This window comes from Eleutherodactylus coqui, chromosome 4, assembly GCF_035609145.1.
Source record: "Eleutherodactylus coqui strain aEleCoq1 chromosome 4, aEleCoq1.hap1, whole genome shotgun sequence".
NCBI lineage: Eukaryota > Metazoa > Chordata > Amphibia > Anura > Eleutherodactylidae > Eleutherodactylus > Eleutherodactylus coqui.
In genome coordinates, this window is record NC_089840.1 from 221665493 (window position 1) to 221688675 (window position 23183).

General features: G+C 41.9%; 1 protein-coding gene across 1 annotated transcript in view; it reads right to left on the reverse strand.

The window, feature by feature from the left end:
* The window catches only part of PCDH15 (protocadherin related 15), a 1187477-nt gene that overhangs the window by 425531 nt on the left and 738763 nt on the right, over nt 1-23183 (reverse strand). Inside the window, exon 21 of the mRNA XM_066601652.1 lies at nt 15075-15191. Coding sequence (XP_066457749.1) covers nt 15075-15191 — 117 coding nt within the window. The remainder of the gene's footprint in view (nt 1-15074; nt 15192-23183) is intronic.

The window sequence follows — 23183 nt, forward strand, 5'->3', positions numbered from 1 at the left end:
ATCGGCCCTAGTTTCTCAGCCTGATATTGCGGTCGCCTGTCTCTATGTAGCCTAAGACCATTTTCGCATGGCTGAAAATTTCGTGAGAGTTTGGTGTGTTGGAAGACTCCCAAAACTTAGGCGAATATCAATTTGATTCTCTTGAATGGAGTCCTAATCATGAGCGATATATGTCCTATCTTTTCACTTTCCTTTGGATCGTATCACCCATTATTCTTATTGCGACACTAAAACACATCGCTCGCGGCGTGAGCCACATGCGAGTACGATGCAATATTTCCCATTGAAAATAATGGGCAACACTTGCCGATCTTCTAACACGGCTGAAAGCCTGCGTGGATTATCGCTGCTTCACAGAAGTGAGGGGATCTGTTTTTTCCTAAAAAAAACACCTCTTATGTGCGTAAAATTGCAAGTTGGCGAGAAAAATGGGCGATTTTCCCACGCTGCAAGAGTGAGTGAAAATGCATGGTTATGAAACCAATGAATTTCCATGGTTTCATTCTCATTTGCAATGTTTTCATTCATGCGATGTTGCGTGTAAAAAATCCCCAGCATGTCCTATCTTTCTGTGATATCAACCATTGTTTCCAACGGGGCAGGTGGCAGCAGCACCGACCCCATTGAAAGCAATGGGAGACGATCGCGATCCCCTGCTGCGGCTGAGACCGCGGGGATCAAAACACATCTGCCGCAGCTCTCGACGAATGAATGCCAGGTGAGAGCTGTCTGTGATTGGCTGAGTGACTCAGCTAATTACAATCAGCTCTTTTAGCTGGTGGGGATTTTAAATCCCCACCTGCTGATAGAACAGCACTACGGAGGTGGGGACAGTGCAGAGAAGAGGCGGCTGAGCCCTGGCAGCTGAAGAGAGGTGAGTATCCATTTTTTGGTTTTTTAACCCACTTTTACATGATTTTCAAGGAAGGGCTTATATTTAAAGCCCTTCCCTGAAATCCATTGACAGGGGTGCCGGCAGAAGGATCCTCTACCACAACTGTCATGTGTGACAGCTACGGTAGGAAATTGAAGAATTCCTCTGCTGTATCTGTCACACATGTGGCAGATGTGGCAGCAGGGAATTCTTTTTACTAGCGGGAATGAAGGAAACATCTGCCACATGCGGCAGATGTGTTCTTCATCCCCCAGGGGACACGGCCGCAGCGGATAGGTAAGTTTGGGTTTTTTACACTAAAATCCTTGTTTTTCAGGGAAGAGCTTATATGTAAAGCCCTTCCATGAAAACCAATGCCGCCAGACCATTGTTTTCAATAGAGCCTCCGGCAGCAGCTGCGGCTGAATTAAAGACAATGAAGAGAATGATATTTTCTCGAGCACTTGAGCACTGCAGGGGTGCTCGCTCAAGTAAGGAGTGCTTTCGAGTATGCTAATGCTCGAATGAGCATCAAGCTCGGACGAGCATGCTCGCTCATCTCTAGTGTTGAACTTTAAAACTTTGTGAAGGCAAAAAAGAGTTTACAGTAAGAAAAACATACATTTTTCATATCAAAAACTGATCAAACATATCAAAATTAATACTATGCATACAATTTAAGAATGTAAACGTATGCTTAAAAATGCATGTGTTTTTACACATTTTCCTCGCATACGTGAAACGTACATGAAAGCACCCGTGTGGTCAAGCCCTAACAGGCTTGCTCCATTGTTGCTGACCTATACTGGCACATTGCTTGTAGAGAGACTAATTACATAATACACAGTATAGAGGCCCATGTAACAGCACAGGAAGCTGGGATATCTGTGTTCTTCTACACAACTTCATGTTCACAACTTTGAGGTAAGTATGAGGCCTTAGAATATTTCATAGCATTTACGACGACCTAAGATGTACTTTTTAAACACTATACCCTTATGGTGCACAGGGACGTAACTATAGAGGATGCAGGGGATGCGGTTGCACCCGGGCCCAGGAGCCTTGGGGGGTCCATAAGGCCTCTCTTCTCCATATAGGGAGCCTAGTACTATGAATAAAGCATTATAGTTGGGGACCCCGTTGCAGGTTTTGCATTGGGGCCCAGGAGCTTTAAGTTACGCCTCTGATGGTGCATATAGAATACAAGTAGACATTTCCCATTATCTCCAGGTGTATTACTAAAAACAGTTATTGAGAAGTGGGTTCCAAAATATACTTGGAAGGGTCTTGAATTTACCTGAACTCAAATCATATTTTCTGGCAGTAAGTAGCAATTTAGCAATTTATATTTGCTTTTAGGATTTCTGCTAATTTTGAAAACAGCTTGACATCCAGTAAACTGTTGCAGTCTGCTTCTACACGTCAGTAAGCTTTGTGCTCCTGCTACTTCAAAAGCTTTAAATTGCTTATGTGCAGTTAAAATATTGATTAAGAATAAATCTATGTCTATCTCTTTATGTTGATTTGTTTGCATTGTGTGTATACTGTATATATTTATAGTTTCTATTCATTTATTTTTTTAGATACTGGCTCTACTTCTAAAAGCATTTTATTTGTATGCATACACACATTACAGCTGATAATTACTAATTTACAAGGCCACTGTCTAATACGTCTTGAAAATAGAGCCCAGTAACATTTCGGCCCCTTAGAATTTACTTATGGCACACAATCTAGGAACATTATGCATAAGGTTGATTGTAGTGCTAACAGTTCAATTACACCCCCTGCTAATAGATTGCTGCTGAATAGCTGTTTGGAGGTTTCGGCTTTGTGAGGTGGTGACAATAATTGCATAGCATCCATCAGTGGCATCATCCTGCTTTAATAAAACATGAGTTTTTTGCAGTTTCTAAACTACAGGCTAAAAGTTTCACTACAGCATACGGCTTTTTACAGAAAATGGAATAGCAATCTGTCATTTGTTGTCCTGTTAGTACCAAAAATCCTTACAGGAGACAATACCTTTATTCTGTCGGTGACTAATCTTCAAGCCATGTTTTATTGTACCAATGTTTTTTTTTAACTGTTGCCTTGTTTGCTTTTTAATTTGGAGCCAAAACATGAACAAGACTGAAACTAACCTGGTAACATGATACAATCACCTAACCATTCATGATACAAAAACGACATCATATTTGATCTATGAAGGACAACCTTGAACTACATTAAAGGGGTATTGAGCCTTGAGTGGTGCAGAGTGTTTTAAGGCAGCAGAAATGCCGTCCTAAGCTCTTGCTCATGACCTGAAGGCTGGGTTCACACAGGGCGGATTTGCTGTGGTTTTGCCGAAGAAGAACTGCTTCTGCGGCAAAACCGAAGCGTTTTTTTACTTTTTGCCGCGTATTTTGGTGCGGATTTTGCTGCGTCCATAGAGGTCTATGGACAAAAAACCGTTGCAGAAAAGACAGAAGAATTGACATGCTGCTTCTTTAAAAACCGCGCCGCAGTTGCATTTCTGCACTGCAGCTGTGTGGAAAAAATCCGTCCTGTGAGAACAGCTTTTTGCCAAAACTCATCTGTGCTGCATTGCACTGCAAACACAGCGGTTTTGCCGCAGTGCGGATATGCAACGACAATCCGCGGCAAAACCACAGCAAATCCGCCCTGTGTGAACCCAGCCGAAGGTTGCACGTTGAATCCCCGCATAGCTCAGGTAGCTGGCTCAAGGTCAACTCAGCCTTCCATCCTTCTGAGGTTTGTAAAATGAGTACCCAGTTTGGTAATAAACAAATTACCTGAAAGCACTGTGGAATAAGTTGGTGCTATACAAATAACAAGATTTATTTATTGACAGCCCACATGTTACAGCCAGGATAGGATGGATGTCCATGTTCTGTCTGTTAGGGACATATGCATCTAGCTTACTCACATAGAAGTATACGCATTTAAAAAAATCTAGAACAAGGGTGCACAACTCTAGCTCTTCAAGGGCCACAACAGATTGTGTTTTCAGGATATCCTATAGTGAGGCACTGACAATCATTACATCCCCTGTACAATACTGAGAAACTCTAGAAGTCAGGCCCGTTTGCCTCCCTTGAGGACTGGAGTTGTGCACCACGGCCCAAGAAGGACTTTTCATTTTGCTGCAAAACTTGGCATGCAGTTACATCTCAGGCAGACATGCAAATGATTAGAGTTGTGGTGTGATTAGATGAACGGTCTTGCAACCTGATGCCCTAAAAATGGTCCCAATATTGGCCTATAAAAATGCTCTAAGAGGTTACTTGTGTGTAGTGGACCTTCTTTTTCCACTTGTCTACAGCATTGGGACCACTAGACATGTCTCTGTGATGCAATCAAAGAGATTTCACCTTGTTAGAGTTTGAGAAGGCACACATTATTGGAATGCGAGAGGCTGGATGGTTGCATCAATAAATTGCCCACCACCTGGGCTGTCCTGACCAGACTGTTAGGAGGTGTCGTGACCAGTGGATGTTTGAGGGCACACAAGGTAACTGGGTTCTGGACGTCCTTGAAAGACCACCAATAGAGAGAATCAGCAGGGATGTTACAGGAATGCCTCCACAACACTACTTATATCAACCTTACAATCACACATAGAAAGTTTCATTCCATTCCGACAACTATTTTTAGGTGCTTGATTTTTTTTGACAATGAGTGTAAATGAGTGTCGTAGAAACAGCACATGGCTGTGAGTTACATTGTTTCCATAACTTTGGAGGAGTGCTAATAGCTCAGCTTGCTGTGCTATACTGCCTCTATAACTCCCATTCACTTCTTTGGGAATTAAGGAAATAGGGGCTAGTTCGGCTGTTTCCCTAAGTTGGGCCATCTCAGAAAGGAGGAGGTAAGCCAGGTGGGGTGGTGTAGGGGGGTTAATTTTATGATCGGATCCACATCTATCAGACATTTAGGATAAATGACAGATATGTCTGAAATAAGAATACCCCTTTCAGGTATGTGAAAGCAGCCTTAAATTTGCATACTTACAGTCTCATGGCTAGATTACTATAATATACAATATCTGTACTGTAGACCCAGAAAAAACAGTACACCACCTTCAGTAAGTTCAACTTGCTGCAGCTAGGTTAATAAAGAAACAACCTCGCCATGCTCCTATAACACCAATAATTTATAGGCTGCCTGTAAAATGCAGAAGAATTATTTGAATTTGCTTGCTGACATTTAAGCCCATGAACAACTTAGACCCCAGCTACTTGAAAGAATAACTGAAGCCCACACTTCCTGCCATCCTCTCCAATCCATAGGGATGAATAAGATATCCATACTCATGATCATCCATAACATTTGTGGAGCCACCGCCTTCTGTCATGCAGGCCTCACTTTCTGGAACTCATTACCTGGATCAATCAAAGGTATTATCCTTGGAAACATTAAAAACAAAACTCAAGACCCATCTGTTCAACTTGGCAATTGAAGTAAAATAACACACTGGTTTTCTACACAGTAGGTTATAACAAATTAATCAGTGTACTACCAAATTTCTCTTTGAGATCCTTGTGGGAAATATGTTACAAATATTTGTTGTTCTTTATTATACTTGCACTAATAACACATAGGCCCACATTTATTAATCACAGGCTCCATGCACACTGATTGACCTTATGTATTCGGGCTATAACCCTGCCAGGAGTAACCTGAGCTAGGGCAGAATACGCTTGAATCGGACGGGACCTAGCCTTCACAACTGTGAGTTAAACCTGCCCATAGTCATCTAAGAGTCAGAGTCTTCCCAGGGGAACCTGCACTGTTCCCCTCTTCCCTCTATAGACTACCTCTTAGTCGCGCACCCTGTCAAACCTAGACCCCAGTCTCCAGGAGAGAGAGAGTTAAGGAGATCATTGCATGGCCATTATTCTGCTCCAAAACTTATCAAAGAATATATGGTTGGCTAATTGCAAAGTGACAGTAAACTGTGTGCCTTCAGTTACTGACCTTGCTTTGGACTCGACTCATTCTTTCCCAGTTACAACACCTCCAAAGACATTGGCGTCACATCGTACCTACACTAAGTACTCATTGCTACACCAAGAATCCCGTTTCCAATCCCTCCTGCTGCACGAGTCACTATTTCAGGCCGAGTAGCAACCACCATGACAAAGTCAGAGTTAGCGCAGCCACTCAGGCTACTAGCACCGTCTTCTGCTCTCTGCAATGGGAGAAAAGGTGCTTTAACCTGAGGAAGACATCACTGAGATGGAGTTGCAAGTATATTGTTAGTCACTGTCTTGCAGATTTACTGGAAAAACTGTGCCTGATATACAATGAAAAGACTGAAGGCATGGGTTGAGTGCTGTGACCCATTCAAAAGGCTGATTGTCGTGGTGCCTGAACTTGGATCCAACACTATTATTGATAACTTATCCTAAGGACAGGTAATCAATATAAGAAGTTCTGGAAATCCCCTTTAATTTCTTTATTGTAAGCTTTGGTTACGGCCACAGGAGCTAGGTACGCTATGGATTTTCTTTGTGGGATTTCCGCTCCAGTAGCAGCAAAGTGGATGAGATTTAAACAAATGGGTTACAGAAAAAGAACATACAATCCATGTGGAAATTGATATACGCTGGAGATTTAAAATCTAGAATGTGAATATATAACATTAATGTTCACTGCAAATGTCATCCATTGGTAAAAATTAGAGATGAGCGAGCACGCAAATAATGCTCGAGTCCGCGTTATTCGAGTCGAGCTTTTCGTAAAATTCGAGAGCTCTACTCGAGTAACAAATTCCATTGACTACAATGGGAGACTCGAGCATTTTTGTATGTCGGTCTCTCTCCCTCTCCCCCTCCCTGTTCCCCTCCCCCTCTCCTCCCCTCACTCTCTCCCCCTCTCCCTCTCTCCCTCTCCTCCTCCCCCCTTCCCTCTAGTAAGAATCTAAAATCTGCAGCATTTGTGCAGAATTTCCGCAATGTGATCCATAACCAAAAAAAAGTACTATGTCATGTGTTTCTAGCAGCTGCGAATTCCAGGCAAATATGTTGCAAATGTCCCACCCCATATGGCCATACTCTTTGTGCGTGTGCTTGAGTGCGGAATTCTGACTTTTGATATATGGGGGGCCCATAATTTCAATGTACTCCCCTTTTTCGGACTACAATGTAGGGTCATTTTTCTAATTCATTCCTGGACCAATAAATCTTACAATCGAATTGTCAAGCTAATGGGAATCCTACTGACAACTGGAAATGTAAACATCGTAAGTTTTATCATATAAATACTAATGCAGCTTTGCCACAGGAGTGCTTATTTTATATGCACCACAGGCAAACTCCCGGTATAAAACATTGCTGTATTTAATGAGTAATAATAAAAGAGGCTAAGGAAATTATAGCTTACATTAAATGCACAGAACACAAAACACTGTTGTGAATTATTCACACTGTTGATAAATTACAGCAATTAAAGCCTTAGGGAAGGAAGTCCTGATTATTAACCGTGTAAGCAGAATTAATTGATATAGTGCTAATCAATGAAAATAAAGGTCATTTGGCATGTGTACCTTATATCCTGTGTGGACTGTATTCACAAAGATACATTTCCTTTTAGGCTACTGTGGAAATCATACATTTTACTTTTAAGATAATTATTTCTAATTAAAAGCATATTTTAATGAATTTACTTCCTATATTAACTGCAGACGAGTGCTGTTGTAAACGTTATAAAATATTAAAACTCCCTATCTGATATTTGGACAATTGGGTTAGACACTTCAGTTCTTGCAGGTCTGTATCATTCAAAAACCAGTGGTTCTGCCCCTATTATCCACGATAGGAGGCGAGAACTTGCCTCGGGTGTCTCCCTACTTTTACTGCAGGGCCAGCATTTTTTTTGTTATTATAGTCCATCCCTGAACTTTTCCTTCCTTAAGGCTTCTTTCACGCGGGCAATGCGTTCTTCGGCCAGACGCATGAATGAGAAAAATCCACGGCTCAATCTTGCGTTTTCTTGCCCATTCACCTGGCCGGGTGGGGTATATACGCCGCAGTCTGGAATTCCTTTGGGCGGCATAAATCCTTCAACTGGCTCAATAGAGCCAGCTGACATAGTTCAGCAGCACTAGCTGCTGCTAAACTCCCTCCTCCCTAAAAGTCAATGGGGATGCACAAATGTGTGCGCAATACGCTAGGAGATGCATGAAATACTGCGTCATTGTGGAGGACAAGGAACACATCAGGAACTCATTAGAATAATTAAATATTCCAATTGGTGCGGTTTTGTTTGCCGCGCGCAAATGAACAAGCCTTGTGCGTGGAAAAGGAACTGTAAAACATGCAAATGTGCGCACAAAAAAAAAACACCATTCGGTTCGAAAATATGCTGCGCTCCATCATGGACAAGTACACATACACTTGTGTGAAAGGGGCCTAATTTTGGAGAGTCACATCTACAATTTCACTATTTGCATCAAAATGGCATGATTCATCCTGCTTGGTCCTGTAAAAATGCCCCTAAAATTAGAGCCAGAATCACACATCCAGTTTTGGATGCCATTTCTGAATCCAAAAGGAAGGGGATGAATAAAGTAAGAACTTATACATTGGCTTTTTTTTAGAGTTACTTTTGGCTTAGGGCTCATTCACATGAGCGTATATAGGCCGTGCTTTCATGGCTGGCTGATATACGCTACCCATCTGATGCATTGGTTTACAATTCATCAGTTCAGATGGGCGTATTCCCACGGCGTAAAAGTGCCTAGCGGACCAAAATAGCGCAAACGGTGCGCATTCTGGTCAGGCGTTTTTACGCTGGCCAGAAAAGATAGTTCAGGAACTATCTTCTGGCTGAAATATGGTGACGGCTCCCATAGACTCCTAGCAGTTGACAAGGGGCAGAGAGGGGGGTGGGAGCTTAGCACACTGGTTCCCGCCCCATCCCACCTCCTCCCCATGCCGAGATCGGTGAGGGGGTGGGAAGGGGGAGGCAGTTTAGCAGAGCTAAATTTGTTTGCCCGTTCACTAGATTTTTGGCCATGCTGTGGCCATGACATAGCCGGCCCAAAATCTTCACGCCCATGTGAAAGAGCCCTTAGGTTCAAAAAGCACCAAAAATTAAGTGTGATTCCAGACCTTTATCTTGCCTTTAAACGTTATATTGTGGTTAATCTACAGGGGTTCTCGGATTTCTACAATTAGGTTTACATCACTCAGTAATAAGTGGCAACACTTTGTAATGTATCCGCATCAAATATTCTGTCCATAAAGTAGTCAGACATGTGTACTTGTGAAGCACTGTGTAGCAGTAATTCATATTATTAGAGTTTAGAGATTAAATATTCAGAGCAAAGTATATTGCTTGGAAGAACCATTGAAATAACTGATAAAAGTAAACAGCAGATAATCTCTCCACTGGATTTTCTGCATGTTCCTGAAATAATCTTGTAGAAATTCTCCAGAGAACCAGAGGATTATTCTCCGGTTTCATTTTTATCTGAAGACTGGCTGTTGGAGTGGGGATTAATGAAGGCCAGTGCAATCTTAACGCATGGGCCTTATGGGCACTTGCTCAGGGCCCCAGAAGCTTAGGGGGGGGGCATACTAGTTTATGTATGTTAACATTTCAATGCACCTTGTATCATATATGATAATGTTGTGTGGTGAGATATAAACTTTGCTCCAATCTGTCTATGCCATGTGTGAAGACTTTAATTTTGTCACTTTCTGTTTCACTTTCAAATTTCTATTGTAAATTATCCATAATTTCTATAATAAAAAGAAAGATTTCCCACCGAATAGATGTGTGAATCATCCTGTTAAGCATAGTACATCATCTCGTTACTTTCTAGTGTAAAGTAGCCTGGCACTATAAAATATGTATACACATAGGGGATCGTTAGATTCTCCTCAGACTGCATGAACCGATGTCCCTCTGCAGAATGTGCCACCCCTCCCATTCTCCTCACTTTTTACCCTTAAAGGTAATACCCCTTTGATTCAAATGTAACCCCAGACTGAAGGTTGAAGCCCTTTCTTAGCCTTAAAGGCATGCTCCATCCCTGCAGTCCATGGCCGCTTCCTTAAGTACTTTATAGCCTTTCAGTATATGCATATAGAGGTCAGTTAGATTCTCCTCAGTATATACACACAGAGGTCAGTTAGACTGTTGTGCAAGATTTAATGCTTGTACAACACCAGGAAATTAAATTACATAGGGGTGCACACAATGTTCATGACATGCATTCGAAAATGCCAATCAAAATCGCAGTAAGACGCCATGTTTGAAACGCAGCATTTTACTGACGTCGGTTGTGAGAGTGGCCTTAGTCTTCAAATGGCATGAGCATCATAAACTGTAGTACTGTTATTATCCTGGTGGAGAACCTAGTGCTGTCTATATACTCTAACTCAGTATATAGAAAGTGTTTGTCCTAGTGAGACAGTCCCTTTAAATGGTACATATAATACAAAATTGTTCATATATTGTACAGTACTACAACATGCTACATCGAGCACAGTGAATCATTGTATTATGGATCCGATACTCTGTTATGGTGCTCTGCCGGCACCTCAGGCACCAGTGGATGAATTGACTTTTCAAGGTGCAAGCACAACCATTGTTTCAGCTCAGTGCATACATATCTGAGAAGTAAATTCTCTTCTGCATCTTAAGATGTGCAAGTGATCACTACAATGTACTTTAAGCCCCTTCCACTGTATGCATTCCCCGCTCACAGAGCAATGTTAATAATGAAATTCACTCTGCAGTCTCACTCCATGTAGCACAGACTTAACATTCTAATCTATTCCATGTAAAACCCAACTGCAAAGGATTTTTGTTTCTTTTGCAATGCTTATTCAATCAAGGTGGTTAAACACACTCCTTTCTAGGAGTATTTTACAAGACACATTTTCCAAATTGCTGTAAATTAGGAAGAAACATTCCGCCTTCAATCATCAAAAATGATGAGCTCCAGTGAAGAATATGTTTCAGATGATAAAAATGTCTTTACCCTAGGAAATATTTCATTTACAATTACCTAACATGAAATTACAACAATGTGGCACAGAATACACTTCAGGTATAAAACAGAACAGATCTACACCAAAGACAATTGTAGCTGCAAAGCAAAGTAAATCACTAGAACCAGTGTAACATGCATGTGTTCAGATTACCATGTAATCTCCAAGAACCTGTTCAAGTACTGAAATTAGCTGCATCAACGAGTTGTACATAATAGCTGCATTCAATTTTGGTATGAGACAGTTATCGGTTAGGCCCCTTCACATGGACGATTTTCTGCACCAAAGTTACATGCGTCAAAATTGGGGAGAGAAGGAGGGATTTCCCTATAGTGGGGATGGAGACGTTTGGGGGAGTCCCTCCTTCTTCACTGCAGGGGAACCCCTCTCTTCCCGGTATGGGGGAATCCCTCCTTCTCTCCCCGCAATTCCTCAATTTCCCCAGCAGGGATATCCCTCCAGCTCTGCTTCTGGGGAATTCCTCTCTACCTGCTAGGGGGATGTGCCTCCAGGTCCACTACGGGGAATCCAATCCCTCTGACCCTGCTCAGATGAAAGGAGTCCCCAGTGATGAAGGAAAGCCCCATGAAGGGGCTTCCATTCATCTCTCTCTCCTCCTGGAGCAGCATCACTTTTTTAAAGCAACACCAACTCCCAATTATGTGAATGGGCAATTTTTTACCGCTAATTAAGTTTGGGACTTTGTGATTTTGTAGGCCATGTGAAAGAGCTCTCAAAGTGAGCAGTTTTTCGTTGACTTTGCATCAGATGCGATTGAATGTTTACTATAAGGTTACAAGAATCTAAAGTATAATGAAGGTAAAACCTAAAATTAAGGCCTCTTTCACACAGGTGACAGCAATATCGCCAGGAGAAAATTGCAGCGATATTACATTGGTGTTCTGTGCAATATCGCTGTGTTGTCCCGCTGCAATATCACGATTTTGTGTTGTCACAAAGTCGCACGACTTTGTAGCGCTCTTTTGCCAGGATTTTTGGGGGAGCTTAAAATATAAGCCCCACCATGAAAATAAGCCCTACCTGCATAAAAAAAAACAAAAAACAAATGCATCACCTAACAGCTGATGTCAGCTCCGCTGCACATCTTCTCTGCAGGTACCTGGCATTTGTCTTCAGTCTTTAGACAACGATTCCTGGTCAGGGGGTTGAAAAATGCCGCCTTCAGGAAGTGCTGGTTTTGCTTGGTTTTCGAGCGCTGCGGCTCAGCCAATCAGAGCCAGGACTTCCTTGAGGCAGGATTTTTAAACCTCTAATCCAGGAAGCACAGACAGAAGGCTTTAAACAAGTGTCGGGGACCAGCGAGAAGACGTGCGGCAGAGCAACACGAAGAAAGGCTCTATAGGGAAACATGGGCAACAAAAGATTACAAAATCGCAGCAATTTTTAGCAACCCATGATTTTTTTTCTCTAAAGGTTGCAGCCTACCAAACATCGCTTATGTGAAGGAGCCCATTGGAAAGCATAGGCTTCACATACATGTGATTAGTAGTGCTGTCACATGGCGAGAAAATCGTGTGATTTTGTTGCCCGTATGAAACCAGCCTAAAGGGCCTGATTGACTGCAAATTAATTCTGCAGCAGGACAACGACCTCAAACATAAATCAATGTCATTAAGAACTATCTTAAGTGTAAGGCCCCTTTCACACAAGTGATGCATTCACATGCTGCCCGCATTGTGGCTGAAAATTGCATGAATGAAGAATAGCTGCGGTCAAGTCACTGTCAAAATTCACATAAGCGAGTGGCTACAGCGTATAAACGCTGCAGTGCAGAAAACCCTCGGTCGGCATAAATCCTTGGGATGGCTTCTAAGGGTCAACTAGAGCAAACCGTAATGTTTTCGCAGCATTGGGCGTTGCTAAACTCCTCCCCCCTCCCTTTTTTGCAGCTCCCATAGGAATTTATGGGAGCCGCTAGCATATATCAGCTGAAAGATAAGGCAAGGCTTTTTTTTTCTGCTGCATATACAATCGGTCGTGGTTTTTGGTCATCGATGTCCTATTATTCCCGGGGCAAAGTTTTTACACCGCTAAAAATCGTTCATCTGAATGAATACATTGGAAACCAATGCTTCAGATGGTCATGATTTTTTATAGGGGCTAAATTAGCCATGTAAAAACACTTGGGTGAATAAGGCCTAAAGAAGAACAGGAGGTCATGGAGGTGATGATATTGCCCCCACACAGTCTTCATCTCAAATTCATCAAGTCTGCATGGATTCTATAATGAGAATGATCTGAGTAAGCCTATAGGCTCATTCACACAAGCGTTGTTTTGCCCGCATCCATGCTGCGCAAAATGCAGCACTGCATGCATGTGCAGAAAAACGCATGAACGAACCTCCGTGCCAATTGCTTTCAATTGGGCTGCCACTGCTGCCTGGTGGCCCTGTTGAAAGCAATCGGCTGCAGGCACCCCCGCAGTGATTTTTGGGGAAGGGCTTTAAATATAAGCCCTTCCCCAGAAAATCATCCCTAGTTGCTATCAAAAAGAAATAAAAATATATACTCACATCTCCGCCGCTGTCAGGGCTTGGCGCATCTAGCCACTTGGTCCTCTTGCACTGCTCTGAAGCTCTTTCAGCATGCAGGGATTTAAAATCCATGCCTGCTGAAAGGGCTGTGTCTGATTGGCTGAGTGCTCAGCCAATCACAGGCAGTGCTCAGCCATTTATTGAATGACAGCTGTGTGTTGCCTGTGGTTGGTCATAGTGCTCAGCTAATCCCAGGCAGCGCTCAGCCATTCATAATTCAATGCAGCAGTGGAGGTCCCATTGAAAGCAACACAATCATCTGCCACAGCTGTCACAGTGCTGTCACAATGTTCAGTGATGAGGGGACTTCCCGTGGGGAATATTTACACGCAACACGGACCGACGAATGATAAACAAACAAATTATTGTTCGTTGTTCAATCATTGGCTGCGTTTACATTGAACGATTACCGTTCAGATTCACACAATTCAACAATTTTTTGGAACAATAATTGTTTTATGTAAAAGAGCCCTTAGTGGTTAAAGTGAAAACTAAAAATATTAGGATTTTTTAAAATATACATAAAATCAATGACCCCCAAAAAAAGCTGAACATAAAAATTTGATTTAAACAATAGGTTATTTCCTGATAACACATTCACTATTTTATTAAAGGTTTTGTCTGGGGAGGAAAATATTCCCCCAATCCAATCAGTCCAGGTCTATTAATGCCATCAACTCTAATTTCAGCCCAGTTCCATTTCCGGGTCAAATGGTATGCAGTCTTTCTCCTCCAACTCATTAATGTGATGGAATTGCAGAAGGATGGCTATTCGGCTCCTTAAAATGACTAAACCAGGCCCCTTCTCTGTCACTGGTCAATGCAAAGATAGAGAAGGGGGCTGGTTTAGTTATTAAAAAGGGCCAACCAGCCAACTCTGTCAGGATGTGACCAAAAATGGATGTGGGAGAAAGATCTGTACCAGTTTTGGAACTGGGCAAGAAGTGGAGGTGCCAACACCGCTGGACTCAAAATAAATCGGGTAAATATTTCCCTTCCCAAATAACCCCTTTAAACAGCACTTTTTGGTATGTTGTTTACAACATACAGTTCCCAGAACACATATCATAGGTACTGTATATGAATACCCCTCTTGGTGTAAAGGTTGGCTTTAGTATATTCGTAGAGTAGAGGGTCCAATATAATTAACACTGGATACAAAAACATATCGAATGCTGGATGTAATCAGCGTTCTATATGGAAGTGTGCATCATTTAAAAGCAGATCATCTAAATGCAAGTAAAACATGAAAACCTATAAGGAATTGGGAACTATTCTGGTTACTTTACAATCATCTTATTCAAACATGCATGGAAGTAATCCTCAGAGATCTGTCTATCTATATATCTGTTGAATATTTGACATCCAATAAGTATACAGTATATGCCCTAACCTGTTTCATCTGGACCGGTTGACCTAAGCAAATGCCAGTTCCTAGCGCTTTACTCCTGACATTGTGAAATGCAGCTGAAGCAATAATGATAAGCAATAGGGAAATATAAAAAATGTATGAGGGCTACTGCTGTGAGAGACTCTTAACAATCAACTCAGATGCTCGGAGGACTAGGTCACTCATGAGGGTTAAAGAGATTTCTCACTTGGGTATTAGTATATTAATAGAAGCATTTGACTTACCGGAGGATCATGATCTTCAGCAGTAACTGTAACAATAATACTGCCCTTAATGGCATCTGGAGCCACCATTCCCCAGTAGATGGCTTTGGTAAATACAGGTGAGAAGTCATTCATATCCTGAAAACAGAATACAAAATTGTGCGTGTTAATATGTACTTTCCTTATTTTAGATGGATATAAATAGGAAAATAGCAATGGGGCCTTCAAAGCCAAGACCGTCAACTCCCTAAGTCCAGTAAAACCTATTACCCAAAGTCAGCCTCTAGCAATCCCAATCCTATTAGTACAATGTACTGTAAGAATGGACCTCGAGAGAAAATATATTTTTGAAAGCACTAGAAAATAATAAAAACTGTAAAGGTATTCCCTATGCGATCTTGAAAATAAGCTTTCTCAACGAGCAGATTTTTTCCAAAGTTATTTAAATATGGATAAGCAAGATGGATAAAAAGTGCGCAAAAAATGGATTCATTCGGATCAATATTTTACATATCCACTTTTAAATATATTATTTATGTGGATCTCAGCAGATGTTAGCTAACAATTAACAAGCCTAGCATGGCACACAGACTGAAGAATATCTCACGTGGGACTGCAAAGCCACTAGTTGTCAAAGATTAGACTATGCCGTGATATTTACAAGTCTACAGCAATCAAGAGTGAAGCAAACGGGATAAAAAAAAATATGAAATACTGAAAAATATTGAAAACTTTACATTTACTGAAAGGAGTTTATTATTCTGGACCCCACAACTGGGAAAGCAACATTTACTATAAGAGATGCATTGTCGGATGTGCTCTTGGGTTTTTTTTCCTCTAAATTTCCCATTGGGTTATATATGAAAAATACTGGAAACAATAAAAATGGTCCATTTACAGATACATAGAAAAACAAAACTTTCAAAGCTATTGGGACTTGTTAAAAATGGTACATTTTAAATGTAAACCTCCATGCAACCACTTAACCCTTCGGCTATTTTGGTCATGGTAATGGTCTCATTATATTCCAACTCATTATTGTATGTGCATACCAAATAACAGTATTCTCGCAAGACTGTCCACATGAACAATCATTGATACAGGTGATTGTGATTTTGACGCTGATGGACAACTGAAAAAGAGAGTCCCTTTTCTTCTGTTTATACCCTATAGATATGGGTATAAATTGGGGTTGCAGTTTTCCAAAATCTTAAAAACCAAGTGAGCACAACTTAGGAACCCAGCCTTAAAGGGGTTGTCCCGCGGCAGCAAGTGGGTCTATACACTTCTGTATGGCCATATTAATGCACTTTGTAATGTACATTGTGCATTAATTATGAGCCATACAGAAGTTATAAAAAGTTTTATACTTACCTGCTCCGTTGCTGGCGTCCTCGTCTCCATGGTGCCGACTAATTTTCGGCCTCCGATGGCCAAATTAGCCGCGCTTGCGCAGTCCGGGTCTTCTGCTGTCTTCTATGGGGCCGCTCGTGCAGAATGCCGGCTCCGTGTAGCTCCGCCCCGTCACGTGCCGATTCCAGCCAATCAGGAGGCTGGAATCGGCAATGGACCGCACAGAAGAGCTGCGGTCCACGGAGGGAGCGGACCCCGGCGGCCATCTTCAGCAGGTGAGTATGAAGACGCCGGACCGCCGGGATTCAGGTAAGCGCTGTGCGGTTTGTTTTTTTAACCCCTGCATCGGGGTTGTCTCGCGCCGAACGGGGGGGGGGGGGGGGTTAAAAAAAACAAAAAAAAACGTTTTGGCGCGGGACAACCCCTTTAAGGATTTCATTGGACATGATCAGAGTCTTCATCAATCTTGGCCTTTAGTGCAGATTGGGAGTCTGTCAATAGGTTGTGTCTATAGTATCAGGTTGACTGATAAACTTATGTGTGAAAAGTCATGGGGTAGCAGTATGTAAATTGATTATGAAGTGGCATTACCTCAGATGACAGCTTGGGAATGTCCATACCTGTATACGTTGGGAGGTGTTATCAGTGAGGCTGACACTGGTCAGGGTGTTCATGGCAAGGTGATGTGAATTATCAGAGTTCGACTAAGGCATGATAATGGATGCTAAATGGATGGAATATTCCATTTCCAAAGCTTTGCAGGAATTTTACATTCTTCATTCCACAATGTCACACATGTTCTGGGAATAAGTCGATGAAGGCATTACCACTCATAGTGGACAGTATAGTGACCACCCACAGGTGCTTAATGATCATGACCAGTGGTGCCTGGCTAGAATTGTCTGTGCAAACACAAAAACAACTCTATCAGAATTCCTATCCACATTCAATGAAGGAAGAAGACCCACCAGAGTGTCTCTGTTAACACCACAATAACAAACACAGCACACCATCTAGGCTTGTGAGGTTGCTAAACTGGACTGGAAACATTCAGCATGGTGCAAAGACTCATGAATGATACCAATTGTTTCAGGCTTATGATAGAGTTCATGTATTCCCCATGTTAACAAAGTACTCTGCAGGCCGGCAGTGGTTCCATAATGGTGTGGTGTATGTTCTCCTGGCATGGGTTCGGTTCACCAATCTGTCTAAACACGTCATTGACCAGCGTCCACTATGTTTCTCTGCACGGTGACTATTTGCAGTCCTTCATAAACTTTATATACTCCCACAATGATGGGATATTCCAGCAGGATAGTGAATCATGCCATCAGGCCCAATTTGTTCAGAATTGGTTAGAAGAACATTCTGGAGAGTTCCTACAAATGGTGGGACATGCACGTTTACCCAACATGAGGCCAATAAAGCATTCATGGGATCTGGTGAAAAGGTTCATTGAGATTCTGCAACTACAAATACCAAAGAACTATAGACAGCTATTCAGACAGCATGGTTTATTATTACTCCAGATGTATTCCATCCACTTGTGGAACCAATGTCACACTGTGTTGCTGCACTTTGCTGGGCTAGAGGAGGTCCTACACGATATTTGTTCCATGACTTTTGGCACATCAGTTTGTGCCTACGTGCCACAAACTGAAATATAATCCAGTCCTGAGGTAGCCTACACTTCCCCTATAATTTACACACCTATTTCTGGCATAAATTATAGTAAATCTGCTGGGCTGTGGGGATCCCGCCCCATTGCACTAAACCCACCCACCTTTTTCTCACTGTTAGGTTGTGCTGCTGGGACCTGTCGTACTAGGGTTTCTAGCAGCACAAGCCCACAGGTGAAGCATGATTGTGCTGGCTGGGTGTGGTGATCTCCTGCTAGCCAATCCCCTGAGTCTTTTGCTCACATATAAACCCAGCTCCTGTCAGTGTCTGTTTGGTGTCCAGAGTGAGCAGTCATGTATACTTGTCCATTGCAGCTTGCTGTGAGTTTGTTGGTTCATGTCCGTTTGAACGTTTATTTTCTGTCAGTTTGTTCTGCTGAGTTTCCTTGCTATTTCTGACCTTAGGGTCCTCTAGTAGATGTGTCTTGCTAGTGTAGGGACCACAAGACACGAGGAGCCTTGTTGTGGCCTTGCAGCTCAAGTTCATTGGCCAATGTACGAACCAATACCTTGTACATTTATAGCTATATCATCTGCTTATGTGTACAGATATGCAAGCTGAGTGTTTTGGTCATTTGTCAGTCACTATGTTATATCTGTCTATCAGTCCAATCCGCAGTATGCAGTTCTCTGTTCAGCTGGTGTTTCTGTCACCACATCCAGTCTGAAATCTGTCTAGGTTCCCTCGTCTGTGTTATACCCAGACTGTTTTGGGCATGTTCGTGTGGGCCCTGTGCTGATTTGCCCACATGGAAGTAACATAATGCTCCGCCACTTTCAAACGGGGGGCATTATGTTTGGCTAGCAGGGGGATTGGCTAGCAGGAGATCACCACACCCAGCCAGCACAATCATGCTGCACCTGTGGGCTTCTGCTGCTAGAAACCCTAATACTACAGGTCCCAGCAGCACAACCTACCAATCACCACCAGTAAGAGAAAAATAGAGAGAAATGTTAAAAGATGCAAATGTTACTGAGCTATCGTTTGTACCTCAATACCTGAAAACTAGCATAAATCTGTTGATCCCCTAAAATTCTGAAATAATAAAGCCCTATCTGATACAAATAACAGAAAATTTACTTTAATAGCATAAAAAATGAAAAAAATTACACCTGTTTAACCAGCAGGAATAGAAAGTAGCTAAAAATGGCCCAAAATGTGTGCAGTATTAAGGTATTAAAACCACCCATCATGACAGAATAGAGAAAGGCAACAATACGTTTTGTAAGTGATAATTGTTTCAATTGTTCCCAACGCTGCAGTATGTGTTGGCTTATTGCGGCTGGTATGCATGGTAATTGTTATGTTTTTAATATGTATAACAACAAAACAATTAGTTTCTAATAATACGCATTATGGTATGAACAAATTAGATTTTAATCCATACAAGGAAATAATGCTTAGCAACCAACATATTTTTTTGGGAAATATGCCAGAATAACGATATTTAATTTAAAAAAGCTGAGTAATCGTTTATAATGTTCAAGAATCTAGATGTTATTGGCGTCCTGCAAACATACCTATTTATGACAATGATCTACCTTGGTAATGAGAGTTAATAATACAGCAATGGCGGTGATTATGGCAATCATTGTGTCATTCTAATTAATTAGGATTTATTATACTCTAGCTATTCATACACAGTATGAAAAGTCATTTCAAAACGGCTCAACATTTTCTTCTAGCAATAGGGAATCCGCAAAAAAAAACCAAGTCACTCACAAACACCAATATGCCCCTCTCCTCAACAAATATTGCTACAGTATCTCCTTAAAGGGGTTGTTTACTATGTCAATACAGGTATGTTTTATTTTAACACAGTGCTCACCCTCTGTCCCACCTGGGACATTCTCCTCCTCTCCTACATATGTGACTTGCCTGTCTGATCCACCGCTACTCTTCTCTGTATTCTTTCTTTTCCGCTAAGCTGCATGTGTGCCATTACAGGCAATTTCCTATGTCATCTCATAATCACCTGCTTCTCCGGGTTTATAAAGTAACTCCCCCCATTGCTCTAGGCTAGGGCTTAGCAATAAGGTCCTTTAGATACCTGTCAACTTTAAGGCCTCATGTCCATGGCCGTGTCAGACTCCGCCAGCAGGATATCGCAGCGTAGTCCAACATGGCGCTCCCCAAAGACTCCATACTCACATCTCTGGATCCGCTGCGAGAGTCCCGTCTCGCGAGCCAGCGCGCATGTGCAGTGCAGTGCATGAAGCATCGGCGGTGGGCAGTGATGCGTATTCCCGCGATACTTCTGCTGTGACTACAATGGAAGCCGGCCACGCGTATTTCTGCGGAAGATAGAACATGCTGCGATTTCTTTCACACTGCGGAATTCCACGGTAGAATTCCGCATGTGAGCATTGGAAGGCAGAAAGCTATTAGGTTCAATAGAACCTAATAGCTGCGGGATAACGCTGTTGATTTCCACCGCGGGAAACGCAGCAGAAATCCGTCCGTGGGCACTAGCCCTAAAGGTGTTCTGATTTGCATCGTTTCACATTGACCCTATTCACTGAAAAGGAAGCCATGAATGCAACATCTGAAAGACTGCAGGCCAGGCACAATCGCTGTAGACCCTAGTAGAATGCAGTGGGCCATACGATAATTTGGAGGAGCTACTTGTTCAATGCAGGCTAATAATGCAAGCCACTCACTCAACCCAGCCCAGATTGGGGAAGAGTGACTGCAAACAAACATAGTCTGTACATGTGAACGGATACCAAAGACACCAACCACAGATAGGTGCGCCACACTATACAGGAGTGCGACTCCCTATGACAGCTGCAGGTTGTCGGCTACCTCCGGGAGCCAACAGCATAGAGCTGTCACATCCACAACCCACGGGGCTTTAATCCTCAGAGGATACATGTTTTTACGTCCCTGATTATTGAAGCCCATTTAGCTAGGATGTAAAAAGGCAATGGGGCCGTCACTCAGGGGTTAAGCCCCCTGATCATCAGATATCCAATGCATGCTACAAGAAACTGTAGGGGAAAATTTATCAACACTGGTGGAAGATAAATTTGGAAAGTTTGCCATAGCAACAAATCGGATTCCAGCTCAACTTTTTAAAAAGTCCTTTGGAAAATGGAGACAGTAACAGAACAAGTAAGCTGACTGGCTGCTCCACATTGCCTTTGCACTAGGTTTTGATTATTGTTTTGCTCTTCCTTAGTATGTCTTAGAACAATGGTACCTGGTATACGAAATTGATGTCTGAGCCTGGGTTCACACACAGCGGTAGTGTGCCATGCCTGTAATTTCTGCTCATCGAAACCGCATCTTTTTTAAATAGTTAAAAATCAATCTGTAACACTATAATCTCAGTGCAGCCGTAAGTACCCAAAGTATTATGACTCCACTTACTTTTGAAGAGACATAATATAATTATCCTATTACATTGAATCAGAAGTAATTCACTGTACATAATACACTTTAGCTACAAGTCATTTTCTAAACTAATTCTTATGTCTCTTTCTATGCAGAATAAACAGAAAAACAATGAAAAAGGTAAAATGCAATGTGTTTTTATGTAGTCACTATGTTGGAATCAATGCATTGCATGTCCTATGGCATGTTCATAACACGTCCTATTAGCTGCATAGTCATACTGTAAATTGCATGGATTTATTGCATCTGTTCATTGAAGGTTAGCTATAAATGGTGCAATTATTTATTCCCCAAATGTACATACCTGACACAAGGCTGACAATTACCATAAACACAGTCACACAATATTTATGTAGAACTCTTAGTGCACTACAGCAACAACATAAAGATGTCAAGGTAAAGTATATATTTTGCCCAATCTGAGATAGAGCTTGTAGAAAGACAATGGTATGCTAGGGTGTGGAGCTGCCAGGGTAACTCTGCAGAATTTTCTGGCAAATAGGAGGGCAACTGGGCCAGGATATTATTAACATTAATATGCATGCCCTTTCCCGATTCCATGCACAATATTGTTATCAGAGAAGCAGACTATGAAGCTGCTAACCCTTGGAGAGAGGGAGTCCAGTCTTAATAGGCCCCATACCCTCTGCTACTGGGTGGTGAGAGTTTGTACTATACTTTGTTCTACAGAGAAAAAGCATTTTTAGCAAACAATGGTGAGGAAGCAATGGTTACTGTGTGTTGGGTGGCAAGACCCAACACCATAATTGGGTGGTGGTGCGGCATTCTGATGTTTGCTATAAAGCCTCTTGTTTTCTTGATATACTTTGATTATTATATACAGCATAGATATTATGACTGTTATAGAGCACACATGTCAATCCAGCCCACCACCTCATTTTCTGTGGCCCGCTGGCTGTGCAGCAAGTTCCCTCACCCTCCGAGCTGCTGTCAGTATCAGATTGTCTATCGGCTTGTTTTGTCTAGCAGAGCAGACAGTAATAGAGAAGTGCCAATAGCACACTGACAATGGCCGCGGAGGAGGGAAAAAGCATGCAGATAACATGATCCCTGGTGTAAGAGAGCAGGACTAAGGAGGAGGAGAAGCTGAAGTATGAGAGCTCTCACCGGCCCTCCCTCGGTTCATGGCAGCAGATCTAGGGAGACATCAGGGGCCCAAGTATGCAGGAGGGCCCCAAAAAGGACTGAGAGCAGCCTGTATACCTGCCATTGGGACCACATTGGATAAAGGTAAGTGTACAGATTGGCTGTTATTTAAACATATGTGTTTGCATTGTGTATAAAAATGCAAAAGTGTCCTTGTGCATGTGTGTGTGTGTGTATATGTATGTGTGTATATATGTGTGTGTGCGCATATATATATATATATATATATATATATATATATATATAGTATAAAAGTGTGTGTGTGTGTGTGTATGTGTATATATATATATATATATATATATATATATATATATATATATATATATATATATATAAATAATCATGTGCATCTGTGCGTGTATATATATTTATATATAACTGTGCGTATATAATATATATATAATATCATGTGTGCACTTGTGCGTGTATTTATATATGTATAGTAGTGTGTCTGTGTGTATATATATATGTGTGTGTGTGTTTATATACACACACACATATAAGGGACCCCCACACAAATATATATTTTAACTA